Source organism: Neopsephotus bourkii, unplaced genomic scaffold (genome assembly GCF_033783945.1).
Source record: "Neopsephotus bourkii isolate Nb327-2 ecotype Australia unplaced genomic scaffold, CSIRO-AGI_Nbou_v1 NB_940, whole genome shotgun sequence".
In the NCBI taxonomy this organism is placed as follows: domain Eukaryota; kingdom Metazoa; phylum Chordata; class Aves; order Psittaciformes; family Psittacidae; genus Neopsephotus; species Neopsephotus bourkii.
The window spans coordinates 393,436-418,602 of NW_026901434.1; the positions used below are offsets into that span (position 1 = coordinate 393,436).

At 53.3% G+C, this 25,167-nt stretch overlaps 1 protein-coding gene across 2 annotated transcripts; it reads right to left on the reverse strand.

Annotated features, from left to right (window-relative positions):
• On the reverse strand, window positions 1–25,086 carry PGAP6 (post-GPI attachment to proteins 6). Of its 2 annotated transcripts, none has more exons than XM_061358195.1 (13): window positions 23,838–25,086; window positions 12,540–12,717; window positions 10,720–10,927; window positions 10,500–10,633; window positions 9,858–10,123; window positions 8,638–8,966; window positions 7,823–7,916; window positions 7,159–7,282; window positions 6,321–6,457; window positions 4,161–4,339; window positions 3,576–3,722; window positions 3,075–3,191; window positions 1–2,207 (listed from the first exon to the last, which is right to left on the reverse strand). In XM_061358195.1, exons 1-13 carry the CDS (start codon window positions 23,887–23,889, stop codon window positions 1,911–1,913), a joined length of 2,262 nt encoding a protein of 753 aa, XP_061214179.1. In that variant the 5' UTR covers window positions 23,890–25,086; the 3' UTR covers window positions 1–1,910. The 2 variants fall into 2 exon arrangements, with proteins under 2 accessions (XP_061214179.1, XP_061214178.1); XM_061358194.1 differs by lacking the exon at window positions 23,838–25,086 and adding an exon at window positions 16,970–17,111.
• Window positions 25,087–25,167: the final 81 nt, after the last annotated feature.

The window sequence follows — 25,167 nt, forward strand, 5'->3', positions numbered from 1 at the left end:
TGCCCTCAAATAGCTTTATTGGATTATAAAACTGTAAGCGTTAAAATCCACCGTATAAAATAATCACAGGAAGTAACAGCAAAGGAAATGAACCCAACAGACCTGTTCTTTCCGCAGGAATTCCCTCAGATCTTACCCCACATAATGAATACCACCGCCACCTGAACGCACCCTTGTGCCAGGGCAGCAGGAGGCACAGGGCACAACGTCCACGATCAACACAAAATAAACAATCACGGCAGCGGGATTTCTCGCCCCAAAGGCCCGGTGAGGAATTATTATTGCTTTCTCCGGTAACGGGCAGCCCGGCACAAAGGGCACGGCTGATGGAGCGGTGGGAGCTCCTGGCACGGTACCGGGGCTGCAACGCCACTGTGCAAACCGAAACGGGGGGAAAAGTGCCTAAAAGTGAGAAGAGTTCGAGAAGCCCTGAGGGCCCCATGTCCCTCACCCCAGTCCCATCCTGCTGGCGTGGATAGCGGCAGCAACGGGAAAACTCGGGACACGGGTGACGGGACAACATCGCTGGGTTCAGGCGAGTGCCCTTCGCCTGCTTAGGAAGTCAGAGCTTGAAGAGGAGGGGAGGCAGAGGGTAAAGTGCAGAGCTGAGCAGGAGGCTGGCTGCTCTTCAAAGCAAAGAAAGAATCCCGAGGAGGCAAATCCTTCATAAATAGCTCTTTCCTCCACAGAGCCACCTGAGGAGGCGCTCCCAGCAGCCTACACCCAGCCGAGCGCTGGAATCAACCAGCAAGGAACGGTGTATTTTAGCTCTACCTATAGGATCTGGATGGGCAAAGCCAGCTTTCCTGGTTGCTAAGCTTCTGCCCTTGCCTTCTGATGTCTGCGTGCCCTTTAGTAAGGCTAAGGTGAGACAGACACTGCAAAGGAGACCGTAGACATCTGGGGAGCCCATGGCAAAGCTCTTGGCTGAGGCAGGATGCTGCCAGTGGCCTCAGATGAGCTGTGATGCTGCAGCACATCCACCTCCCAGGCTGGAGGAGCAGGGAGTGCGCAGCTCAGACCCCATCCTGGACCACGCACACTGCCCCAGGCAGAGCTGCGCACACACCAAACCCACAAAAGGGAGGAAGACTGTAAATACCTGAACATCGAGGGAGGAAGGGGACAGTGCAGCAGCCTGGCTCCTTCTAGCTGAGCTGACAGCTGAAGTTAGCTTGGACTGAACCCTGCACTGCTGCAGGTTTCACAGCTCTGGGTGAGATGCTGCTGATGCTGCTTGCATGTCCCCACCTTGTGTTTTTTCACATTCCTGCCAAGTCTGAGCCTGAATCCAGGGCCCAGGTCCCAGCCTTGTTCTTCCCCCCCCCCCAGAACCAGGACTGGGTAAGAGCAGCGCTGCCCATTTCGTAGCGAGAGAGGCTCCAGACCCTCGTGGAAATGGCAGCCGAGGGCCCAGTACACACCAGGATCAGCTTCCTCCCCACCAGCACCAAGGGCATGCGGCAGTATTTGCCCCCCAGGTCAGAAGAAACCCATCTTTCTTGGGTTCAAATGCTGACTGCAGGACAGCAGGGAAAATCCCTGCCCCACAGCCCTCTGCTAGGAAAAGGGGGTGCAGCTCAGTGTGGGCTAAGCCCAAGCCTCATGGATGCAGCAGGAGGGGAAGAAGGGTTGGCGATTTCCCCCAGGGCCATGGGGAGGTACAGGACAGGCTATTCCTTGATCTAGAATCACAAAGAGCCTGCCCCCTCTCAGCAGAAAAGCAGAGGTGGCCTCAAGCTTGCCCTCACGAGACAAGCCCACCATCTCCATCTTTAAACCTGGTGCACACTGTGCCCTCCCAGCCAGTGACCAAGCACGTAAGAGGATTGCTGACGTGCGAGAGAGGGGCAGCCCAGGCCAAGAGCAACCTCAGCAGCCTCCACCTCTGCCACCAGGAGCAGAGCAGTTCATGTCACAGCGTACAGCTCCTCACGGTCGTTCTGGCAGATCTGATAGCGACAAGTGAGCTTCTGTGACCAGGCCCAGGGCTTTTTATGCTTGTCCCGAGGAGGAAGCAGGAAAGCAACGCTGCAAGCCACCAGCACGTGCCAGATGCTGTGCGTGTAGTAATAGTTCTCATTGGTTTCCATGAATGCATATACTGAGATGGCAATGAAAGCCAAGGTGATCCCTGGGAGGAGGTAGAAAACCCAGCGCTTCCACGAGGAGGGGTAGCAGTGCCTGCGCTTCACGCCGTGGTAAACCTGGAGGTGTCAGAGCACAGAAGGTTAAGCACCCAAGAAGAAGTTCAGGCAGGGGGAACAGGCAGTGCTGCCTGGCCCAGGAGCACCTGCCAACCTCACAGCAAGAGGCTGTGCCTGCTGCCCCCGAGAGAGTCATCCTCCCCTCTTCTTGGGGACATCTTTTGCATGCAAAAGCCCATACCCAGCTGTGGCACCAAAGCCCAGCAAAGATGCTATAGCTCCGGCACACTGCAAGGGCAACAGATAACCCTTCTGGGGCAACACTGCAGCCACAGGCATGCACTCAATTGGAGCTGCAGCAGCTCGACTGTGCCGAGACCCATAACCAGGGATCTCTCAGCTACAAGGGATGGACGTACACCTTGCCTTGCCCCCCCTCCATCTGGGTGCTTCACAGAATCATGGAATAGTTTGAGTTGGAAGAGACCTTCATAGGTCATATAGTCCACCCCCCTGCAATGAGCATGGACATCTTCAACTACATCAGGTTGCCCAGGACCACATGCAGCCTGGCCTTTAATCTCTCTAGAGATGGTACATCCACCACCTCTCTGGGCAGCCTGTGCCAGGATTTTACCACCCTCACTGTAAAGAATTTCTTCTTCACATCCAGCCTAAAAAGCCTCCCCACTTTTAGTTTAAAACCATCACCCCTCACCCTGTCGCAACTCGCCCCACTAAAAAGTCTTTCCCCATCTTTCTTACAGGCCCCTTTTAAGAACTGAAAGGCCAAAATCACTCTGAGGAGATTTTTGGAGCAGATCAAGCCATGCCTGTGGATAGGCTGTAGCCAGGGTCTGCTCTGTCACCATCATTGTCCAGAAGGGAGCAAAAGACAGCAAGTCCTGCCTCACTGCCCTTACTTACCCACGCTGCAACCATGATGACGAGGGCAAAGAGGCAGGGACCCATCATGTTCCACACCCCTCTGCGGTCCAGCTGCAGGGACATGGCAATTAGCAGGGTCCCCAAGACAAAAAGGACCTGGGAATGAGACACCACCACTGTCACCAACAGTTCATCTGTTGCCAGAGCACAGCCAGCTGTGCCAAAGGCATGGAGGGCCTCAACTCCAGGCCACCCAGCCCTGTGTGCATGCAGGACTTGGGAGCAGCACCTTCAGAAGGAGGAACCAGAGGATCCAAGAACCTTTCCCACAAATCCCAGTCCCTACAAGCACACAGGTTCACAATCCCAGGACAGAACAATCCAGTGGTTTCAAACCACGGTGGCATCGAGTGTCGAACAGGCTATGTCACCAGGCTAGGCTGTGTCACTGAAACACAGCCATGAGAGGGCTCAGTGCAGCCGCCCATGGCTCGGCTGGCTCAGGTCTGGCCCTGCCGTGCAGGGTTACCTGACACTCACGTATTTCAGGATCTTCTTCACGCGGGACATGCACAGGATCGTCACCCAGATGGACACCACAGAGCCCAGAAAGTCACAGTACTGCAGTGTGTCGTAGTCCATGATGCACAGCACCGCGATGCCCGGCTGGTCACACGCATGGTAGAACTAGAGCCAGGGACAAAAGCAAAGGCTAGCGTGAATCCAGCAGCACCACATGGCTTTCTGGGAAGGAGAGGCAGGAGAAGGCTCAGCCCATGGCAGCAGCATCCCTCCTGGAAGTGCCTCCCCGAAGCTCCACCATGGTTTTACAGAGAGCAGATGAGAGCAGCCATCAACTTGCTCTCTAGGATTGCTCCTAGGACAGCACCCTTCAAGAGTGCAATGCTCCTGAAGCAGCCAAGATGAAGACGCCCATGTCTGCTCCCTGGGCTCCCCCCCCCCAAACGTGAGAGCCCAGTGAAAGTTGCACTTCTGCCCAGCTCTGAAGGAGCAGGACGTGCCCATGGAGGTGCTTGTCCAATGATCCTAGAAGCTCCTCCACCAAGGACTGCAGTCTGATGCTCGGGGGAGGTGAGAGGGGACCCGACAAAAGGCAATCCCTACCGTGGAGAAGAACATGGTGTAGGTGTAGACAGAGGCCTCCACCAGGTAGTAGCGATAAACAGCAACCGCTATGGCCGGCAGGAACATGAGGTTGCTGAGGGTGAGCAGGAGGGTGGCCAGGTTCTGCACACTGATAGACTGGGCCTTGGCATCGTCTGTGCAGCTCCACCCTCCCCAACCTGCAGAGCAGAGAGGCTTGTGTGGATCTCACTGCCCTACCCTGTCCTCCTCAGCACCCAGCAAGAGCATGGGATGCCTCAGGAACAGGATTCACAGCCCTGAGCCTCCTCTCACTTGGTCCATCAGCCAGCCCCTCTCCTGCTCTCAGGATGGTCTCTACTCATTGCATGCTCTGCTCTGAAGTCTTGGGGAACCCCAGCAGTGCCCTGCGTCTGCTCTGGGGGCATCCCACAAGTTGCTCCCACGTAGCAGAGTCCACTCTAGCTACAGCATTGGTCTGTCCAGAAGGGTACTTTCACCCCTTCAATAACTCAACACATGTGCTGCTTGCTGGTGGTACATCAGCCTCAGATGCTTCACATGATGGTGTAGGCTGGGTGAAAGATCCCTACACATCCCAGGAACCAGGGTGGAGAATGAACCACAGCACTGAGGAAGCCACTGGGCTCCTCCTAGCACTTGGCACAGCAAGGCAGACTGCGAAGCCAGGTGAGATTGCTCCAGCTCTGCAGCTCTGGCCTTGCCCAACTGAGATGTGAAGATCCTCAAGGATGTGGCCCTGGACTCTGTGCAGTGACAACAACTCCGACAGGGGAAAGAGCTGTCTTCTTCAGTTTAGCTGGAAGTTTCCTTGCTGCAGCCCAGGTCTGTGGCCTCTTGCCCCTTCCCTCTGCTCCCCCAAAAGAGCCCAACTCAGGGTCCTTGTAGCCCCCATGCACAGCCCAAGGTGCGAGTGTAACTCCTCCTCTCTAGTGTGATCAAACCCAGTGCTCAGCCCGCAGTGGCACCCAGGTCTGCACAGGACAGTGGGAGTGAGCATATCCTAGAGGACAGCATGATGACACAGGGCACAGTTCTCAGCCTGCTGCCGAAGGACTGAGCTGAGACAGTCTCCTGTGATCACACACCTGCCTTTTTCTTTCTTTGAGTTTATTTCTATTCAAGATTAGGATGCCCACACCGTGCCTTGGGGAAAGAAGGTCAGTCACAGGGCACCCTGGGTATGTGCAGGCACCCCACGGTCCAGAGGCAGAGTTAAAAGTAGCTACAGTGCCACTAGAAACCAAGCCAGCAGCGCTGCCCCTTGTGCCAGCTCCCTGCCAGGCAGAGCCCGGGGAGGCTGCTCTCTCCAGTTTATTTCTGGGTCACAAATATGCAGATGGGGCATTTTGCTCCAAGTGATTCAACAGAAAGCTGTCCTCAGCCTGAGTCCCCGGTTCCCTTGGGGTGCTCTGTGCTTCCCAGAACCTGGCACCCCTGAGGGAAATGAGGATGCTGCTCTCCATCTCACTCCACACCCATCATCAGCACTGCAGCAGACAGCAGGGATGTCTTGGCTCAGACCCAGAGCAGCACTGAACCACAGCTTACCCTGTCCTTCTGCTGGGAACAGGTACACGTACCACCCAGGCACAGCAGAGCTATCATCTTCCCTACGCCACTGACTACAGCCTTCTCATCCCACTAAGATAATTAGCAGCTGACACAGATGTTCCTCCCCCAGGGGCACCTCCAAGCCCAAGGGCTGGCCTGTGTGCTGGCTCTTGGCAGGAGACAGCACCATGGCAAAGCACAGGCAGGGATGCAGCCCGACCTCATGGCACCTGTACCAGGACCCCACATAACAAACCTCACTGGGAGGCACAGGCTCTGGTGCAGGCACTTCCCTCAGCCATGCCAGCACCCTGATCAATCTGGGGGTGCTCAGGAGCACCTCTCCGAGCCCTGAGCCTCTCAGCCCAATTCCCCATTTTCCCTGGGGTACTCTGTGCTCCCTAGAACACAGCATCCCTTGGGGAAGTCAGGATGCTCTCCAAGAGGCCACTACGGGTGCTAAGGGCTCTTTGGGCAGGCACTGTGACACCAGGCTGCTCCTGGCAGCTGTGGCAGACCCCAGGCTGCCCTACCCAAACACCACCACCATAAACATGTGTCCTCCCCTTGGGGAGGATGGCAAAGCTTCCTAGAACATGCACTCACCAGCCTTGCAGCTGCAGCCAGCATAGAGGTAGCCGTGTCTTCTCAGGAGGCTGCACTGTCCGTAGGGCCCACAGTCATTGAAGCAGGGGGTGAGGTATGCAAAGACGGTCACTTTGGCTTCTGCAGCATTACACTGACTGCAAGGACAGCAGGTCACGTTGGTACCCTGCTCCTCTGGGGCAGCCTTGTGCCCAGGGAGCACCCTGCTCTGGCTCAGGCCATGCCTGTGTACGCAAGCTCCCTGATATTCCGGGGTCTATTCCATCCCTCCCCAGAGCGTGAAGCAGAGTTGATTCCCTCTCCACTTCAACTGCCAAACTGATATGCAGCCACCAGCCCTCCTGACACCCACAGCAGACTCCAGTGCCCATAACTGACTGCAGCATCACTAGCACTGTTTTACAGTGCACCCTCAGCCCGTTACACAAGGGCCAAGCTTCTGCTTTCTAGGCAAACTGCAGGAGGATGAGCACAGCTGCCTACATCTCAGAGGCCCCTCAAAGGAGTAACAGCAGCATTTTCATTTACCAATTGATCACCTCAAAATCCACCTGGGGAAGAGGAAGCTCATCCAGGCAGGCTCTGCCATCTGCAGCCTGCATGAGATGTGCCAGCTGGGCACTAGAAAAGCTGTTTGGGTGCTCACAAGCGAGCAAGCTGACACTGTCACCCACCCCCAGCTCCCTCTGCAGCCGCAGTTCAGCTGCTACCTGCTGAGCTGAGCCCGTGGCATGGTGGCGAGAACAGGGGTTGGTTTTGCTCACAGCAGTCAAGGGCAGTGGGGTGTGGAGACAGAGCGCTCTGAAGCAGGGCCGAGGTGGGGTGGCACAGCACTCACCCCTGGCCCTTCAGGCAGGTGAGCTGCAGGGAGAGGAACCAGTCATCCGTCTGTGGGTACAGGACAATCAGCGTCGCTTCCGCAGAGGATGTGCTCACTCTCAGAGGGTAGCCCTGGAAAAAAGCTTAAGGAAAAGAGGGTGCTGTGATGTACCAAGACTAGGGGAGAAGGGACCACAGCAATCCTATGCCGAGATGGATTGCACAGGAATCAGAGGCTCCTGTGGCTCCTGCTCCCATCCTCAGGAAGTACCTGGGGAATGGAGGGGACCCTTGCCCCTGAGACCCGTGTTTATTCTTTCCTCTCAGCTCTCAGCCCTGCACAGGCAGCAAAAGGCACCTGGAGCACCCTGTTTGCTTGGCTAGTCCTCCAGTGCAGAGCTTAGCTTCTCTAGACACCGGCAGTACCTTGACCATGCCCAAACCTCTTGCCAAGGCTGGAAGAGCCCCAGATGGGAATGAGACCTTCCTTTGTTGGAGACTAATTCTGGATGCCAGACTAGCACCTCAGGCACACTCCATCACAAAGACCTCACAAGAGCTTGTGCCAAAATCAGCTTCCTTGGGACGCCGCAAAGTCCTGAGTCAGTTGACAGCTCACAAGCCTAAAAGCAAAGCCCCGAGATGGTGTTGCTGAGCTGGCATCAGGCGCCAGCGTCTCCTACCTGTGCTGCAGTTGTGTGTGGCATTGAGGGACAGCACCGGTGAAGCAGCACTCACACACGCTACCACGGAGGCATTGGCCAGGTTCACGGATGTCTGTGCAAACAGAGCAGTGTCCCAGGTCAGAGCGCCCCGATGCCACCCCCTGGCACAACTCCTCTCCCACGCTGCCCCCAGGAGCAGCAGGGGACAATGAACCCTGCAGATCAAGGTCACCCAACAACTCAGCAGCTTTTCCTGGGCAAACCCATGTCCCCTCACCCTGCGCTGCCACCGTGTCACAAGCTGGCTGAAAGGTAAGAGGGGCTCGTGGGGAAACTGCCCCAGAGCGGTGGCCCTCACACATCGCTTCAGCAGGAGCACAGTGGCAGGAGGCAGAGGCAGCAGCACACCAGGGCTGAGCCCTGCTGCAGCCCTCAGGGTGTTACACAGAATTTCAGGGGGCTGATTTTGGGATGAAGGAGACCGGGAGTCAGTGACTTGGGCAGGAACATCCCTGGGTTTGCCTGCTCAGTTTCCTATCCTGGTGGCAGGGTGCCAGGCTCCTGTGCAGAAGATGGCACTGCAGCTGCTTTCCATTTTGTCTCCTCTGCGTCACTGCCACCACATGCCAGCAAGCTGTGGCACCTGAAGTGGAGCTGGCAGGTGGGACATGCTGGAAGCGGCTAAAGCAGGCTCAGAGTGTTTTGTGACAACAAAAGGGAAGATAAATAGTCCCACCGGTACCTACAACCCCTGGAGTTTGCTGACAAACCCACCCAGGAGCAGGGACAGAGCCCCGCAAAGGGGATACAATCCCATCCGAGAGCCTCCACACCTTGTTAAGCAAGAGACTGATCACGAGGGAACCCCCGCTGTCCATGCCAGTGTTCAGGCTGAGGAGGAGCAGGCTGGGGGAGAGGCTGTTCACAGGCACACTGGGACCATTCAAGAGCCTGTAGCGCACAGACACCACATCCAGGTCCTCACGAACGACGGGCTGGTTCTGCAGGCAGAAGCTCCTGTGGCCAGATGCGTTGTGTGAAGCCTCTGTGGCAGTCAGAGCAGAGCTCCCTGCTGCTCCTGTGCTACCTGGTCTGGGACCAGTTTGGCTCTGGTTTAGGCTGCTGAAGTTAAGAAACGAACTGGTACTTCCTGGTCTGCAAGCTGTAAAGCAAAAAGGGAAAGGAATCAGCACAGGCAGGACTAGCACCTCATGCAGGCAGGGCCCCAGCAGCTCCAGGCCTTCAAGTGACAGCACAAACTGGAGGTATTTCAGCTGGTTCATGCACTGCAGCATTCGCTACAGCCCCTGAAAGGCATCATCTTTGCAGCGGGAACTCTAGCATCAGCATCCACAAGTTGGGACATGATGGACGCCTGTCCATGCTCCCAGAGACTCTAGTGCTCCCCTCTAACACCTCGACTGTGAGTGCCAGGCCCTCCAGCACGTGGGCTCAGGCTCTGCTTTGAAGAGGGGATGGCAGAACCCCCAGCACAAAATGTGCCTTGTTGGTGGGCTTCAAGAGTCAAACAGGGATTATGGTCATGTAATAGGAGGATGCAAAGGTGCCCGTCACAGCCACAAGGACCTTGTAATCTTCTGAGTCACAGGGTGTCACCCGAAATGATGACATCCCTTCGCTGCCCAAGACATTACCCTGAAGAAACCTCTGTGAAATGGTTTCTTGTCTGTAGCCTGCTTATTCCCAATCGATAGTCAACATATCATCACAGTGCAGTAACCCCAAATTACCCTCCCCACAAGATTTCAAGTAAGTCAGGCGCTGCTTCCCAAACAGGCTTTGGGAAATACCATTGCTTCAGAGACCCCAAACTTTTCAGGTGTTTCCAAAACAGGCATCTCCAGGGAGCACCCTCTTGGGTGAACGCTGAAGCCTTCACTTTTCACCTCGATGCAACAACTATATTCCAGCCCCCAAGGTTACGCCAGCATGTGAGGGAAGACAGCCACCAACCCCAAGGCTCAAGAGAGACACAGTAGACACAAAGTTCTCTCTGGTCCTTCCCATAGGGCTAGAGAAAGTGGAAGCCCACCTGTGAAAGAAGCCAGCATCTCCACAGACACACTGGCATTGGCAGGGCCAAGACTCTCCACCATGATCTGCAGCCACTTCTCCCAGGGGGGTGACTCCAGGGCCAAGCTGCAGTTGACATTGCCAGTGCAGGTGATGGTCTTCTGGAAGGACTGGGGCAGCGTGATGGAGCCCAGCACTACCCGCACGGCACACGCTTTCCGCTCGCTCGTCACACAGCTTCGCAGCTCAAACCGCATCCCTGCGGCATGCTTGGGAACAAAGACCCTGCAGGAGGAAGGGGGACCAGCAGTTTGCAGAGCTTGTGCTCTCCACATAAGCCAGCTGTGACCCACCACAGTCCCAGGGTTTTGTGGGCAAGAGCTGGCTGGTCCTGGTTGGTGTTGTGAACATCCTTCCCATGGGAAACATCTCCACGAACTACAGTTCCCACAGCTGGACCTCTAGGACCACCCGGGAAGAGCCGGAGAAGTGCGTGCTCCTTGTGTAAACCCTACCACTGCTGCAGGGAGCTTGGCAAACAGGCACGGAGATCCCAGCTCCAGCCCCACACGGGAACAACAGTGGCTCCCCCTAAGCAGCACCCATGGGAAATCCCACCCCATCACAGCCATAAGTTCTTCCACCCACTGCTCTCACTCACTTGACATGCAGTGGCTTAGCAGGCGAGACAACTGTTTGTGGCATGGCAACACCAGGCTCCAGAACAGGCATATCAGTGAGTCTGAGCACAAACATATCTGCCTGGAACATATAGGGGCATGGAGTGGAGAAACCCTGCAGGAGGGGAGAGCAGAGAGGTCAGCTGTGGCAAGACACACTGAGCAGAGCACGATGGCCAAGAGCCTCACCAGGACCCTCACCTTCACTTCAATCCTGCCAGCAGCCTCAGGGAGATGGGCAGCGATGAACCAGTCTCCAGCAGCAGGGCTGGTGATGTTCACAAATGTGGTGTTCTGCACAGCACTGCTCAGAGTGATGCTGATGTTATAGGAAGGACGGACAGTGGCATTAGCAGGAAAACGAGTGCCCAGTGGGTTAATTACGGGAGGGGCCCCATAACGAAAGTGCCTGTGAGAGAAACCAGAATGCAAATAAATCGAGGGGTGTAAAGACACTGGCAAAACAAACTGGGATACAAACTCATCAGGGGACACCCAGGTTGGCCTGGGATCTGAGAGGGAGCAGGGTGGAAAACCCCACGTTTTCAAGTGGGCCACAAGAGCCATCATTTTCATCTAGTGAGGACTGCCTGCTATTAGCTTATCCGGGATTTATTTAGAGATTGGTTTAACTTGGCTGCTTATTAAGATAAGGGTTTAATAATTCCATGAAGCCTGAAAGCAAATTTTCACACTTACTAAGGTTAAGCCCCAGGCGCAAAACCACTCCTTTTTTATAACCATCAGCAAATTCCCCATATAGGCTGAATTGTCAACAGAGAGCTTTTATTTTCTAGCCAAGATTTACATCTTCCCTGTTTCCTCTCTTAAGAAGGGCAGGCGGACAGACTAAGAAGATGCTTACCAAGGAAGGTCCATGTGACCGACTTCAGTACAACAGCACTTTGGCTTCCCAGATAAGCAGCCCAGCGTTTGAAGCAGCAGAAAAGCAGGCAGCAAAGTAACACACAAGATATTTATTTGGGCGGCCAATCTGGTGTTTAATTTGCTTGCTTTTGAACTGTGCTGCAACAGCACGTAATAGGTGCAGCAGGTAAATGTGACAGCGGATATGGTATTAACCCATTTGAGCTTAGCTGGGCTGGTCTTAGTTTCTTAGGGTATTGTTTAGCTGTTGCCTTGTCCCCCACATCCCCAAGCTATTGGAAACCTTTCTGGAAAGCAGAAAGGAAGATCAGCTGTGCCAGGCTGCTCCGGAGCAACTGAGAGCACTGATCTGTGTCCAGGACAGACCAGGGAAGCACAAGTCAAGCTGCTTCTGTCACTGCTGAGACCTCTGTGGAGCGGGTGCCAGAGACCCATGTGTCTCCATGGGCACAACCTGCCCAGGAAGCTTGGTACCATCCCAAGCTACAGCTCGAAGTCCTGAAATCCTCCAACTCAAGTACTGCTTTAGGCAGCATTCCTTTCACTGGCATTAGGCTTGCAATCTTCTCATGCTCTTGTGTCTGCAAGAGTGGGCATTCCTCTCCTATCTCTACTCCACACGCAGCTGCATGCCTCACAAAGTGTCCCCACTCTATTCAGCTCCTCTGTGCTGGGGAATTTGGCTGTCTCCAGTTGGTTGGGGTCCTCTCAAACCCCCTGTAGTCCTGCTACATCCTTTGGTACCCTGTGCAGGATCCTGCCAGGCACAGAAAGGTCCAGGAACACCTTTGCTTATGAGCAGCAACATCAGCCTCAGTGTGGAGCTATCTCCAGTGCTTCTAAGGCGTCTCTTAGACACCGCATCTGACAGACAGCCCAGATGCACTGATAACAGGAACACAAAATGCTCCAACAGGTTTAAACAGGGGTTTGAACAAAATGCTCCTACAGGTTTAAGCTCCTAGAGGTTTAAACACAGATTTAGTGCTGCTACATGAAGAAACTATGGCTTTTTCAACTAGAATAACACATGTCCAGCATCCTACAACCAACCAAGCACAACCATGAACAACAAGGACAAGAGAAGGACAGGAAGCCCATGTGGACAAGCACCGGCACAGGGACATACATACACTGTGATCTCCATGTCGGTGCACTCAGGTCCTTTTCCCCGGGATGCTTGCAGAAGCCAGCGAAGCAGCACAGTTTCTTCCGGCACATGGAAGTGGAAGAGCTTAGCATTCCCATACCAGCTGTAGAAGGACAGCTTCTGTGCGCTCTGAGAGAAGTACTCGGAGACATACATGGAGTCTGAAAGGCAGAGAGCACAGCACTTGCTGGGGTGGCTGCGGGGGGCAGGCTGCAGGGATGAACCACCCACAGGAACACACGGGAGTCTAAAGGTTGCTGGAGAGGAGCCCTTTGTGTCCCTGGTTTCTCATCCCAGTCCCACTAAATACGCCGTGATCCAGCCAGAACCACCCACACCCCTACTACAAAACCATCACCTGGAGCCAGGGAGCACTAAAAGATGAATTAAGTACCCTCTGCAAGATGTGCTCTGAACATGACAGATCACCAGAGACACTGACAGGAGGAAAAGGTCGGAGGAAAAGTTGATGTCACAAGAAAGGACCATAGAGTAAGCAGCAGGGACAAACAGTGCAGAGCTGTGCCCTCATCTCTGCTGAGCACATGAGCTAACCTTATCTGTCTTACCCAGCTCAAGACACATGTACAGCACAACCCACTGCCTCCCTGTGACACACAATGTGATGAAAATTCATGTGCTGCAAACCTAATTCCACTTTCAGATGCATCTCCTGAACTATAAAGGTTCTCCCACCTGGAAGAAAGGCTGCTGGGATAGCTAGAACAGCCCCAGGGTAGGCTGAAGGATCATGCAAAACTACATCTATTCAAAGTGCCATCAGGACTAACTAGATCCACCATCCACCCCTCTGCCCAGCTATGTCTATGGGTTACCAACCGCCTGCTGGTAATTCCACCTGCAGATTGTACATCAGTGTTACTGTCTGCAAGGAACCAGCCAGACTGCAGCTCGGGGATGGGAAAAAAACCATCAAACCAGGGCTGACAAGGGGATGAAACTGCACAGGTTGCCCCCCCGAAAACAAGGATCATAACACTCAGCAAAAGGGTAGAAGCAAACATGTTCACATCTCTGCCAAGTCTTCCCAGATGCTCCCTTTCTACTCCGGAATTCCCTGGAGTGGAAGAAATCATCTTTCACTCAGAGATTCCTCATTTGTAACAGAGAATAAAGCAGCAAGTGCGGTTTAACTTGCCTTCATCCAGCCCTGCACAGGGTCATGCTGGAAACACAGAGAACCCAATGGAGTTTAAGAAAGATGCCAAAGAAAGAGGAAAACAATCCTCAAGCAGGACCAGAGCCTTGGGAAGTACTTTATGCCAAGAGGAATCTAATCCTAGCAGGAACTACGATTCATGCCCCAAAGCAGGATGAATGCTGACCTTCACCCACAGCGCTGCAAAGAGACAGGAACAGTAATCATGGGTTTAATTCCCTGGCAAATTACCAAGCCAAAGCCTGCAGGCACCCTGTAAACCTGACAAGGAAAGGAGGAAACAGGGAAGCAAGAAATACCAGCCACACGAGCCAACCACAGGGTCCAGCCAAGGGAGCAGCTCCTGCAGCACCTCAATGCACAGGGCCAGGCGAGTGCGCCCAGGGGAAGGGAGAGCCTTGGCCAGGACAGCGAGAAGCTGGCAGCCCGTGGGCAGAGCTTTCCCCCATGCCGGGGCTGTGCTGCTCCCTGGGCCAGCAAGGAGCAGAGACCACAAAAGGGGCTTTTGAAGCAAACGCTCCCTGGCTGCAAGGCAGCACAGTGCGTGGGCTACTACGGACAAGAGCTGGCTGTGATCCCCTGCGCTGATGGTAGTGAGCCCAGTTACGTTTGATGCACAAGAGTTACAGAAAGGAGCAGTGTTTAATCAGTGGTGTCTGTACCCCAGCTGCACTCTGCATGCAGAAGGTATGTTTGTTTCTGGAGGTCCATAGAGGTGTTTGGACACAGGATGTGGGTAGACAGGGACACAAAGCGTGATTAGAGCTGGGAGAGCCCAATGCAACACATCCCATCAGACAGCCTGCACAGGGATAAGTTCTCCTGCCTTGATAAAAGCTGCTCCAACCTGAGAGAGCTGGGCTTGTTCAGCCTGGAGAAGAGAAGGCTCCGGGGAGACCTTAGAGCAGCTTCCAGTGCCTAAAGGGGCTGACAAGAAAGCTGGAGAGGGGCTTTTTACAAGGGTCTGTAGTTACTGGGCAAGGAGGAATGGCTTTAAACTGAATGAAGGGAGATTTACATTAGATATTAGGAAGAGGCTCTTGCCTGTGAGGGTGCTGAGGTGCTGGCACAGGTTGCCCAGAGAAGCTGTGGCTGCCCCATCCCTGGCAGTGTTCAAGGCCAGGTTGGATGGGGCTTGGAGCAACCTGCTCTAGTGCAAGGTGTCCCTGCCGTTGGCAGTGGGTTGGAACTGGATGATCTGTAAGGTCCCTTCCAACACAAACCATACTCAGATTCTATCATTCTAACCCCCCCAGCCGTCGAGCTCTGCACAGCCACCAGCCATGGTCACCACCCACCAGCACGTCCTCTTGAAGCTGAAGCATGGTTTGTGTGGTTCTGGGGGAGGAGAGGGCAGCCAGGCTGCAGAATTAAAACCCCAAGCAATGAGCAGTGCTATTTATTAAGGACTGGTCAATTCCACGGCACCAGCTCAAGCGCAGTGCCAGGCCGAGGGCAGGCAGGCAGACCTGCCCTGCTCACACGCTGCCAGTGACCAGGTCGGCAGCAGCCGAGGCTGTACCAACAACGCACCCGTGCAAAGTCCATTCAGAAGCAGCTTCCCATGGCAAGAACCGGCCCCTGCTCACAGGCTTCGCTGTGCTGGGCACCCGGGGCAGCTGGGCTGACAAGGAAGCCCCACGGGCAGATAAGCTGAGTATCAGCAGAGGAAAGCCAGAAAGACAGGTCAGCCGCAAGCAAGGCATTTACTTTGGCAGCCCATCTGCATCGAGAGAGCACCCTCTTGTATTTGCTCGCTCAGTATGTGTCTGATCCTATCTATTCAGTATGCTCTGCACCAGCACAGCAACACCTGGAAAGTCCCACTCGACTGTTCCATGATGTTCACAAGCCTTTAAACTGAGCAGGGGGATTGTCAAACAGATGTTGTTTCCATCCTCTGCCATCCAGATTCCACATAAGCACTTTTCAAACCTATTATGCAAAAAGCAAAAGTGTTTTTAAGACAAGAAACGAAGTGCAGTAGAACCACAGATGCAGAGGGTTAGGGTTAGGGTTATTTGAATGTGTTATTTGAATCTAAGAGTAAAGAGCCACCTGCGAGAGCATGGGTTTGTTTGTCCAATCTACCATGAGATCATGGTAGTTTTAGGAAATGATACCTTGGTTTCAGGGCTTCCTATCAAAAGGATGAAACCCTCATCTCAAAGCAGACACTGTCTAAAGCTACAGAGGTGATGATCAGTCTGACTCAAGTGAAGACCTGGCTACGTGGCAGGATGTTTGCCCATTTATAATGTAAGAGACACCCTGTTCCTTTAGCCCAGGTCAAAAAGCCATCCACAAATGTTCCAGGAAGAGGACCCCTCGCTTCTCTGCGCCGGAACTGATCTGTACCAGTGCCCAGACCTGACCCTGTGGGGACGCTTCCCCAGCCGGTGGGACAGCACCAAGACAAACCAACCACCACACCTCAAGGGCAGGGGCAGTTCCTCAGGGCTGGGAACCCAGCTCGCAGGATGCCAGAGGAGGGTGGGCCTGGGGCAAAAGGCTATCTCATCCATCAGCTCCCCGGAGCAGCACCAGGCTTTGCAGACTATGAGGAAGTCATTAAGCACCATCAACAGTGGATAGGCACTGCTGGCACAAGCCTATCTCTGTGATGGGGTGAAGCAGGCAAACAACCTCACGTCCCCAGACCTGTCCACCACTGCAGCCACGGGCTGACCCTCTGCATGGGGAGGCTCAGTCCCTGTGCACCCCAGATCCCCATCACCGCCACAGAGCGCAACCCACCGTTCTGCAAGCCCTCTGCTCCCTCCCAGCCGCTTGGATGTGCTGGAAGTAAAGTAACCTCCGAACCGAGCAAAGCCAAGCAGACCCATCACTGCCACCGCAAGTACAGCAGAAACCCCTCTGGGACCGCGCCTGACCTCTCGCTGCTCTACAGCGCCGGACACAAGCGCTGCTCCACCACAGACAGCTCCCAGAGCCCCCACCACCCAAATCACATCGAGCAATCACGAAGCCACCTCCAAGCCGCCCCTCTCCGGAGCAGCGGGGCTCAGACCGGCTCCCGGCGCTGCGCGGCGCGGAGCTCCCCGCTCACTTTAACGTGACCCGGTCTTTTTCCCACCGACGCCTGTGCCGCCGGGACCCTGCCAGGCGGGCAGCGAGGCCGCTCAGCCCGGCTCCTCCGCCGGACGTGCCCCTGTGTCCCTGTGCCCGCCGAGCATCCCCGAGCCCCCTCCCGCTCCCCGGCCGGGACTCACCGGGCCCGGCGCGGCTGCCGCTGCCGGCGGGGAGCGCCAGGAGCTGCAGCAGGAGCAGCAGCAGCAGCCGCCGCAGCGGCGGGCCGCCCCCCCGCGCCATGGCCGCCCGGCGCTACCCCGGCATCGCCGCCCGCCGCCCGCCCCGCAGCGACATCCCCGCGCTGCCACCGCCCGCTTCCGCCGGCCCGCCCCGCCCCGGCCCGCCCCCGGCGGAACCACCGCCCCCGGGAGCGCTGCGGCCTGGGGACACCCTGCGGCACCGGGATGTGCACGGAGCGGGGGAGCCCCCGGAGCAGCCTTCGGGGCTGGGGGCGATCTGGGCTCCCTGTCCTGGGGACCCCGCTGGTCCTGGGGAAGAGCTGAGTCCTGTCAGGGCCCCAGATAACCCCAGGGAGGGCAGGGACCAGGGACTGAGGTGATCCCGTGGCACCCCGGTACTCCAAGAGGTCCCTGAGAGCCCCGGGAGAGTGACTTCGAGAGGGGTCAGACCCCAGGAGCACCCTGGGAAGAAGTGCTGGAAGCAGGTTGCTGCCGTGGGAGGGGGCGGTGTCGCTGCCTGGGTTTGCTGCTCCGTGCCGTGAGGGGGAATAGGACGGTAATCTGAGATCCGTCTGACCCGAAATCACAGGCACTAACTGCCTCAGGGGTAACCAAACAGCCCACCGCATCCCAGCTCAGAGCGGAAACTGCTGGGGAAGCAACGCTTCAATCTGAAGTGTGGTTTTATACTTGTTCCTAGAAAATCCAGCTGCCTTCTCAGCTCTCGCGTGTCTGTCCTGTTCGTAGGGCTCACGGATCTGCAGCTTTCATAGGAGCAGTCAGCTCCTTCGCTGATTTCCTGGTGGACTTTGAAAGAGTGAAGGATCTTCCTTCTTGCACACCTTTTCCTTGGGATACTTTCTGATGTGTTTGTGTTCTCCAGGGGAATAATGCAGTCTGGACACAGCCCTGGAGTCCTTGCTCAGGCAAAAATCACACCATTCACTTACAGTTCAGCTTGGCTGGGGACTTCAGCCCTGTTTCCAGTCAAACACAAACTCATGGGCCTTCTACTTCAGGAGCTCCAAATCTTTTGTTTCTTGCTTTCAGAAAGCTGATATACTTGTGCTAAGCTTATTATGTATGGGAATGCAATCCCCTAGGAAAGAGTCAGTCATTCTCTAGGGGCTCTGACATCACCGAAAGCCCTGTCAGCAGCTTGTGCAGTCAGTAGCTAGAAATGTCCTCATATAATTTATTAGAAGACTTCCTTGAAGTCAGCCCAAAAGCTTGAGCACAGGAAGCATGGGATGGGAAGGGACTAATTTTCTAATTCCCAGCTTAGATTTACTCACTGCCTGTTCGTTTCCATTTGTCCCTGTGTAATACTGTCCTTGGACGTTCAGAGCTCTCTTTCTGGAACGTGTCCTGCCTAACAACAGCACCAGCTTCCTCCCCACTTTTTCTTGCTGGGCATGAGGGTGTCATCCCCTTTCTGCTGTGTTGATCCTTGAGGCCCTGCGATCCTTGAGATCCTGTAATATCGTCATTGTTATCCTCCTCTGTAGCTCATGACATAGCAAGGCTCCTGACTGAGCTCTGGTCTTGACCCACAACATGGTGGACTTACCTGTTCTTACTTTACTCACACATATTGCGAACGTCAGTCAGAGCCTTCTTCAGAGGCTAGTCCTCCTCTCCTTTTTTCATAATCTGCTTATTATTCCTCATGTCCTTTTGATATCAGGAAATCACACTCCAGTTATGTATTATACTCTTTCACTTCTGTTTTTCGAGCTTCTTCGGGTTATGAACTAATTTTACAGTTTTCCCTAAGGAATGGCAAGCCTCTTCCGTGTTAGCTTTGAGTTCTCCCAGTTGATTTTGCTGCTGCTCAGAAATTGTTCTTCCTGAAACAATTCTTGAAAGAAGAACAAACCTTTCTGTTCTTATTCTATGGTAATTTACCCTTCAACTCCACTTAAAAGGTATCAGCTTGTCATCAGTCAATCCTCATGAATGACTTTCCTGCAATGCTGTCTACTTACAGTTATTTTCCTCTTAAAGGACAAAAACTGAGATTTAACGAGCTGACAAATCTGAGCACAAATCAAACTCACCTAGCCCAATGCAGAATCAGATCCTCAATGTGTTACGATACCTGTTTTCTCACACCTCGAGTCCCTTAGACTTGCTCCTGTTCCCCAAGAAAAGCATTCCACTGTTGACTGCAGCTGTTTGGGGTGGTGAGTGCTGTAGGACATGTCACCTCCAGACTGACAGCTGTTCCAAACACATGAGCACACTAAAACGTCACTGGAAAGGACTGGGTTGCTCCCACTCTTTCCCCTTTGGCCAAGCATCCTTACTTGGGTGAGTTTCAATCAGGGAGGGTCTCCTTTTTGCTGCAGAGCTGGATTTGGAGCTGAAGATGCAGTTGGAGGCGAAGCTGTAGCTTCCTCCACTTCCATAGATGGACACGTGCAGCCACCCATGGATCACTATGATGTGCAGCCAGGCAGAAGATACAGCTGCAGTGACATCTGTCTCCTCTTGTGGTGGCAATCAAAATCACAAAGTTTAGAAACCCCCTGGTGAGCTTCTGCTGAAGTGTGAGGGAGCGTGGCTATGCTGGGGCCAGGGCTCATGCCTGGCTTTGCAACACATGTGGCTCTGAATACAGTGCATGGGTCTGTGTAATGATTAGGGATCACCACATCTGCTTTTGCTCTTTGGTCCATGAATCCTGAAGCATGCAAGTGGAAGACTGTTCCAGAGAGTGTATTTCCTACAGTGATTCAGACAGGGCTGGGGAGAGATCTGGACTATGTACTTGTTGCTGTTTAACCCCACCTGATAACTAAGTACCATGCATCCAAGAGGATGGGGAGGAGAACTGGAAAAAAAAAGAAGTAAAACCTGTGGGTTAAGATAAGACCAGTTTAATAATGGAAATAAAATTAAATATACTACTACGAATAGTAATAATAGTAATGAAAAAGACAAAACAAGAAGAGAGGGAAGAATAATACCCTGAAAATGCATAGTATAATTGCTCAGCACCTGCTGACCAATACCCAGCCTGTCCCTGAGCAGTGATCAGCACCTTCCAGCCAGCTCCCCCCAGTTTTATCCCAGGCATGATGTGTTGTGGTATGGAATACCCCTTTGGCTAGGCTGTGTCAGCTGTCCTATCTCTGCTCCCTCCTGGCTTCTTGTGCCCCTCTTCACTGGCAGAGCACGAGAGATTGGAAAGTCCTTGATCGGAGTAAGCATTACTTAGCAACAACTAGAACACCGGTGTGCTGTCAGCATTGCTCCCAGACTGAGCTGAAACACAGCACTGCACCAGCTACTAGGAAGAAAACTAACTCTATCCCAGCTGAAAATATCCCTGTTTGAGGCTATGATCTGGAAAAATAAATAATGGTGACCTGTCCAAATTGAATCTATGGGGCTTTAACAGTGCTGACCCATGAATTTTGATAAATACACTTCTACTATGGATAAAGGCACTCAGCTGCTCAACCATTGAAGGGGGTATAAAAGCTTTCTGGCTGAGCAGCTGCAGTGCACATTTTGCTGTATTGCTTTCCATAAATCCATAGTTGGGATCCTCCCCTCCATGTGCAAGGGTCTCTGAAGAGTACAGAGCTGGCACAGTCTGCTCCTGTATCTCTGTCTGGTCCTGATACAGAGAGTAAAAAGTGGCACTAGATGAAAAACCTCATCTTTTAACCATCTCCATCTACATCCTTGTTGATTTGTATCTACTCAGCAACTCATTGCCTACTTGAAGTGAACATGGCAGGGGATCTGGGCAGGGAGAGGATAATGAAGAACTGTGTCCCAGGACTACAGACTGAAAATTTGCTGTTAGAGTTGCACCCTCCAGCTTTTAGGCTTTTGTCAGAAATGTCAGATGATGCTCCCATCACTGCAGGAAACTGGGGAAAGGCTGATGTGGTCAGGGGAGCTTTGCTATATGCAGCTTTTGGTGTTATTCACAAATGGAAAAATAGGAGGTCAGTAGTTTCAGTGTAGATAACTAAGGTGACACAGATAGGGAAAAACCTAAAACAGAGGAGGTTGGACTTGAACTGGCTATTAAAGCTCAGGAAAAGCATAACGGAGTCTTCACTGATGGTCCACCAAAATTGTAGCCTTGATGTGCAGCAAAAAGTGGCCATGTCATCAAGAAGAGCTTGGGGGTCTCAAAATAAGAAAGAAGACAGCTTTTGCCTGCTCTGTAACACACATTTGCGTTGTTCTGGCATCTGAACTGAGAACACGGTGAACTTACAGAGCTGTGAGCAGAGCAGCTTTGATGATCAAGGGGATGGGGCAGCTGTTGTATGAGGAGGTCTTAGGAAGGTTGGGATTTGACCCTGGAGAAGGAGGAGCAGAAAGGGCCAACTCTACAAAATCAGAAGGTGATTGTGGCCCTTGTGCTCATCAGATGCTGTGTGACTGGAATTAGAGGGCATCGATGAGTCTGGTAGATTGCTTTAAAAGGAATATAAAGGACTTCATACAGGGCAGGGGAGGAGAATGATCTTCTGGAACTTGCTGCCACAGGAGGTTGTGGATACAAATAGGATCAGCAGGTTTGTAAAAGGTGTAGCAAATTCGGGAGCAGCAGATCAACAGATATGCTAAAGGCAACAGGCAGGAATGTACTCACTGAAATTGCTGTTATGGCTGGTGTGGATGCTGGAAGAGCACAATGAAAAGTGGCCAGGCTCGTCTGCTCTCCCAGGTGGTATCTCCTGTTGCTGAAAACACCCCTGGGAGCGAAGAACCAAGGATGTCACCAGCAGAGCATTTCCTGTGTCCTCACTTTCACCATCCCTCAGCAAATGCAGACCTTCTCAGGTGGTTGGTGTGTGGCAAAAGGCAGGGCAACCACCAGGAAGACAAATTTTGCATTTCTATTCAATTCCCATCTCTGAGGTGAAAATCTGGGCAATTCCCAGTGCACAACGTCAAGGAGGCATGAATGACAAAACTGTAACCTCATTGCAAAGAGTTGCTCGTGGTACCATTGCAGTGGAAGGCTGGGTAGATCTAGTTATCAAAACAGACATGGTCAATCACTAAAAGAAGGTAGAAAACCAGTGCAAAGTAGGTGTGGAAAGCTTCTGCTGAATGGCTCTGAAACAGCAGGAAGAAGGCATCAGTGGCCAATGCCGTGTTACCACTGGTCTGCTTCTTCTCCTCCCAGACAGACAATCCAGGACCTGGATTCTGTTACGAACATCTTCAAAACCAGGGAATTTGCAGTGCTTAATGCCTCTTGTCGTGGGAGCTCACAGGATGAGATCTGGGGTGCTCACGGGTCGGCTCTGAGGGGGATCAGCAAAAAGGCTTTCTAAGATGCTGCTTGCGATGTTGAACTTCTTGTGATGGCAAAGGAGGGCAGACAGAAAGGAGGGCTCACAGTTTTTTAAGTTCTGTGAGTACTTGTTTTATCAGCCCTGTCCTGTCCAGAGGGGCTTGTGTAGCTCTGATTGATGTGGCCGCTCCACTGGGAGCAGTCCCTGCTTTTAGGAAAGGAGAGAGAGAAAATATTTGAACTCCTTCATCGAAATTGGCATTTTAGTGAAGGCTGACTCTGTTTTCTGTCTTCTAGAACCACTTTTCCCAGCGGCAAAATAGACACTGGGGAAGGTGGAAGGATCCTCAACAATGTGGATTAAAGTATGTTTGATTCATTCCAGTACTTTCAGACTGCTTGCCTGAAAAAATCCCCTTTACCTCAGCAACTGATTGAAGCCATCTCCAAGCAGCCAGTATCTTTGGGAAGTGGTGGAGGATGATGGGGCGGCAGGAACAAGACAACAGGGTCTCTTATCATTAGTAGGTAAGAGGAGGAAACTAAGGAGCTGAAAACCAGGCCACTTCAAATCACAGAGAAACAGTGGGACATTTAATCGAAGAAAGAGATGAGTAATAACCATGGCCAGTGCCAAGAACGAATCATTTCAGATGAGTCTGTTTTCCTGCTGTGACAGATTCTAGTCCTTGGTTCAACATTATCATTCCCTGCTCTTTCATCAATAACTTATGTGTTGTAATGGAGAATGTTCCTGAGCTGGAGGGGCTGTGAGCACCCCAAAGCACGGGGTTAGAACTCAAACTGATCCACACAGGTCAGAGAGATCAGTTCAGTATGGAAAATCTGACATTCAGGAAAGAGTTAACTGTCCAAATGCATGGCAAACAAACTGCTTACACAGCAGTTTTTCGACAAAAGACCTATAGGTTGCACCAATCATGACTTATGCTATTGGAATATTGAATGCCGAAATAGGATGTATAAACAGAACAGTCTGTAAAACACATATTTCCCCTCCTCTTTCCAGCAAGAGGATCTCCCAACTGGTGTCCTAAGATCAGCTTCTAAGAAGAAATTAATTCTGTATCTTCCCACTGCTTCTTTGCTAAGTTTTGAATGGGAAATTCCTGGTAAACTGCCCTAGGATGCTTGACCTCCTCCAGAAGTATGTATTTCTGTGTCCCTTTCCAGAACACACTTTCTAAGGCCATGACTGTTTATGAGACACTGGTAAGAGCAGTATCCAAGCTACCTGCATGCAGCTGTTTACAACCACTCAACAGACTGATGAAAGTGTTGTGACCAGGTAAGTCACAATCACCAGGCTTCTTTCCTGATGTCACTTTTGCACCTCTTTGAATAAAAATGAGCCCTGAAATGCCACTTGCCTTGGTGACTATCATGTAACAAAATACTGTGTTGTTCTCTGGGTACCTCTCAACCATAGATGCTTTATCCATCAGGAATGAGTGCTGGTAAGAGGCAAGAGAAGTCTCCAGATAGCAGAGACATCAGAACCAGCTTTTGTCTCACCTGAAGATAGATGTTCACCTTCCTTCTTCCCTGAAGCTGCTTCCTGTGACTGCCTCCTGAGCGCTGCCATGGCCTGAGTCAGGAGGCTTTGTCCCCAAAGTCCACCTCCTCCATGTCACCTGCTGCCGTTTCTGTCTGCCGCTGCTGTGACAGTGCAGAGGTTGCCTCCGCCTCTCTCATCAGCACTGGGGCTGCAGCAATAGGAGCTGCAGAACCAACACGGGACAGCGAGGGGCTGAAGGTTTGACCTGCCACCTTCCATGCTGCAGCCACCACTGCTGCTGCGCTGCCTGCGGGTCCTGAGGGAGGAACACTAGCGCAGGCAGAGCCACGGTGCAGGAAGATCTTGCCAGCCTGTCAGGCCCTTGGGGTAGGCTCTGTCCTGCGGCACATGGAGCCATGGCCACCAAGGGATGCTCAGCGAAGGGAGCCCAGGGCTCACCTGCTCTATGCTATGAGCCAGGATGCATGGGGTGCCTGGCTGCTGGGGCACCCGGCACTGGAACAGGGCTGCTGGGGAGGGCTCCTGCACCCCTCTGAGATGGGACCAGTGTCCCCAGTGTGCTCGGGACTGGGGCTGGCTGGAAGCCCATCCTGGCAGGGACCTCTGCACCCTCTGCCTGCCCCCGATAAAGCACCACGGCTTGAGGTCCCCATCTTGTGGCAGCAGGGGCAAATGGCTGAGACAAAACTCAACGGGCTCGGGGGAGCTCAGTGGTTCTTTGGCCATGCAGAGCCCTAAGAAAGTGCTGCAGGATACTGCCCACTGCAACACAAGATGTCCTGCCTGAGGACACAACATGGCGTGGGAGCTGTTGGAAGCTAATGCTTGTCATGGGCAGTGGGGACAACTGCCACCCCCTTCCCCTTCATGAGAATACCATCCCTTTCATTGCTTCTACACCTTGCCCCTTATGCATACACTGTATTTAGGACCCCAAGCGTCCTTTGTGGCCCCTGGTTTGGAGAAGCCCAAGTCTGTGCTGGATTTGATACTGGCTCTTCCCAGTGCTTTACACACCAGACCACACTGCCTCATATACCCCTGTGCCCTGAACCCTCCACCATACCCCTTTTCTCCCTGAGAGAGGAAGCAGAGGTTCTCTGTGGAGCAGAGCTGTGCCTGGGTGATGTTGGCTGGAAGGGTGCGACCTGCTCCAAAACCCTGCTCCATGCACAAGTAGATCACGTAGCTCACTGATGCCCTGACCAGCTTTCTGTTCCTCTCCCCACTGCCCCAAGGTGGGGTGGGCAGGTGGGGTTATGATGCCTGCAGGAGAAACCCTGAGGGCTGGAGGGTCTCTCTGTCTCTGGAGTCATCTGGGGCTTCTTCTGCCTCTGGTGCATT

Coding starts and splice junctions, on each gene's coding strand:
- PGAP6 (XM_061358194.1), bottom strand. CDS start 17,069: ATGGCGCGGGGGGGCGGCCCGCCGCTGCGGCGGCTGCTGCTGCTGCTC. Junction 10,124..10,499: donor GCTAAGCCACTGCATGTCAA/GTGAGTGAGAGC, acceptor TTCCTCCTGCAG/GGTCTTTGTTCCCAAGCATG. Junction 6,458..7,158: donor ACCTGCCTGAAGGGCCAGGG/GTGAGTGCTGTG, acceptor CTGTCCTTGCAG/TCAGTGTAATGCTGCAGAAG.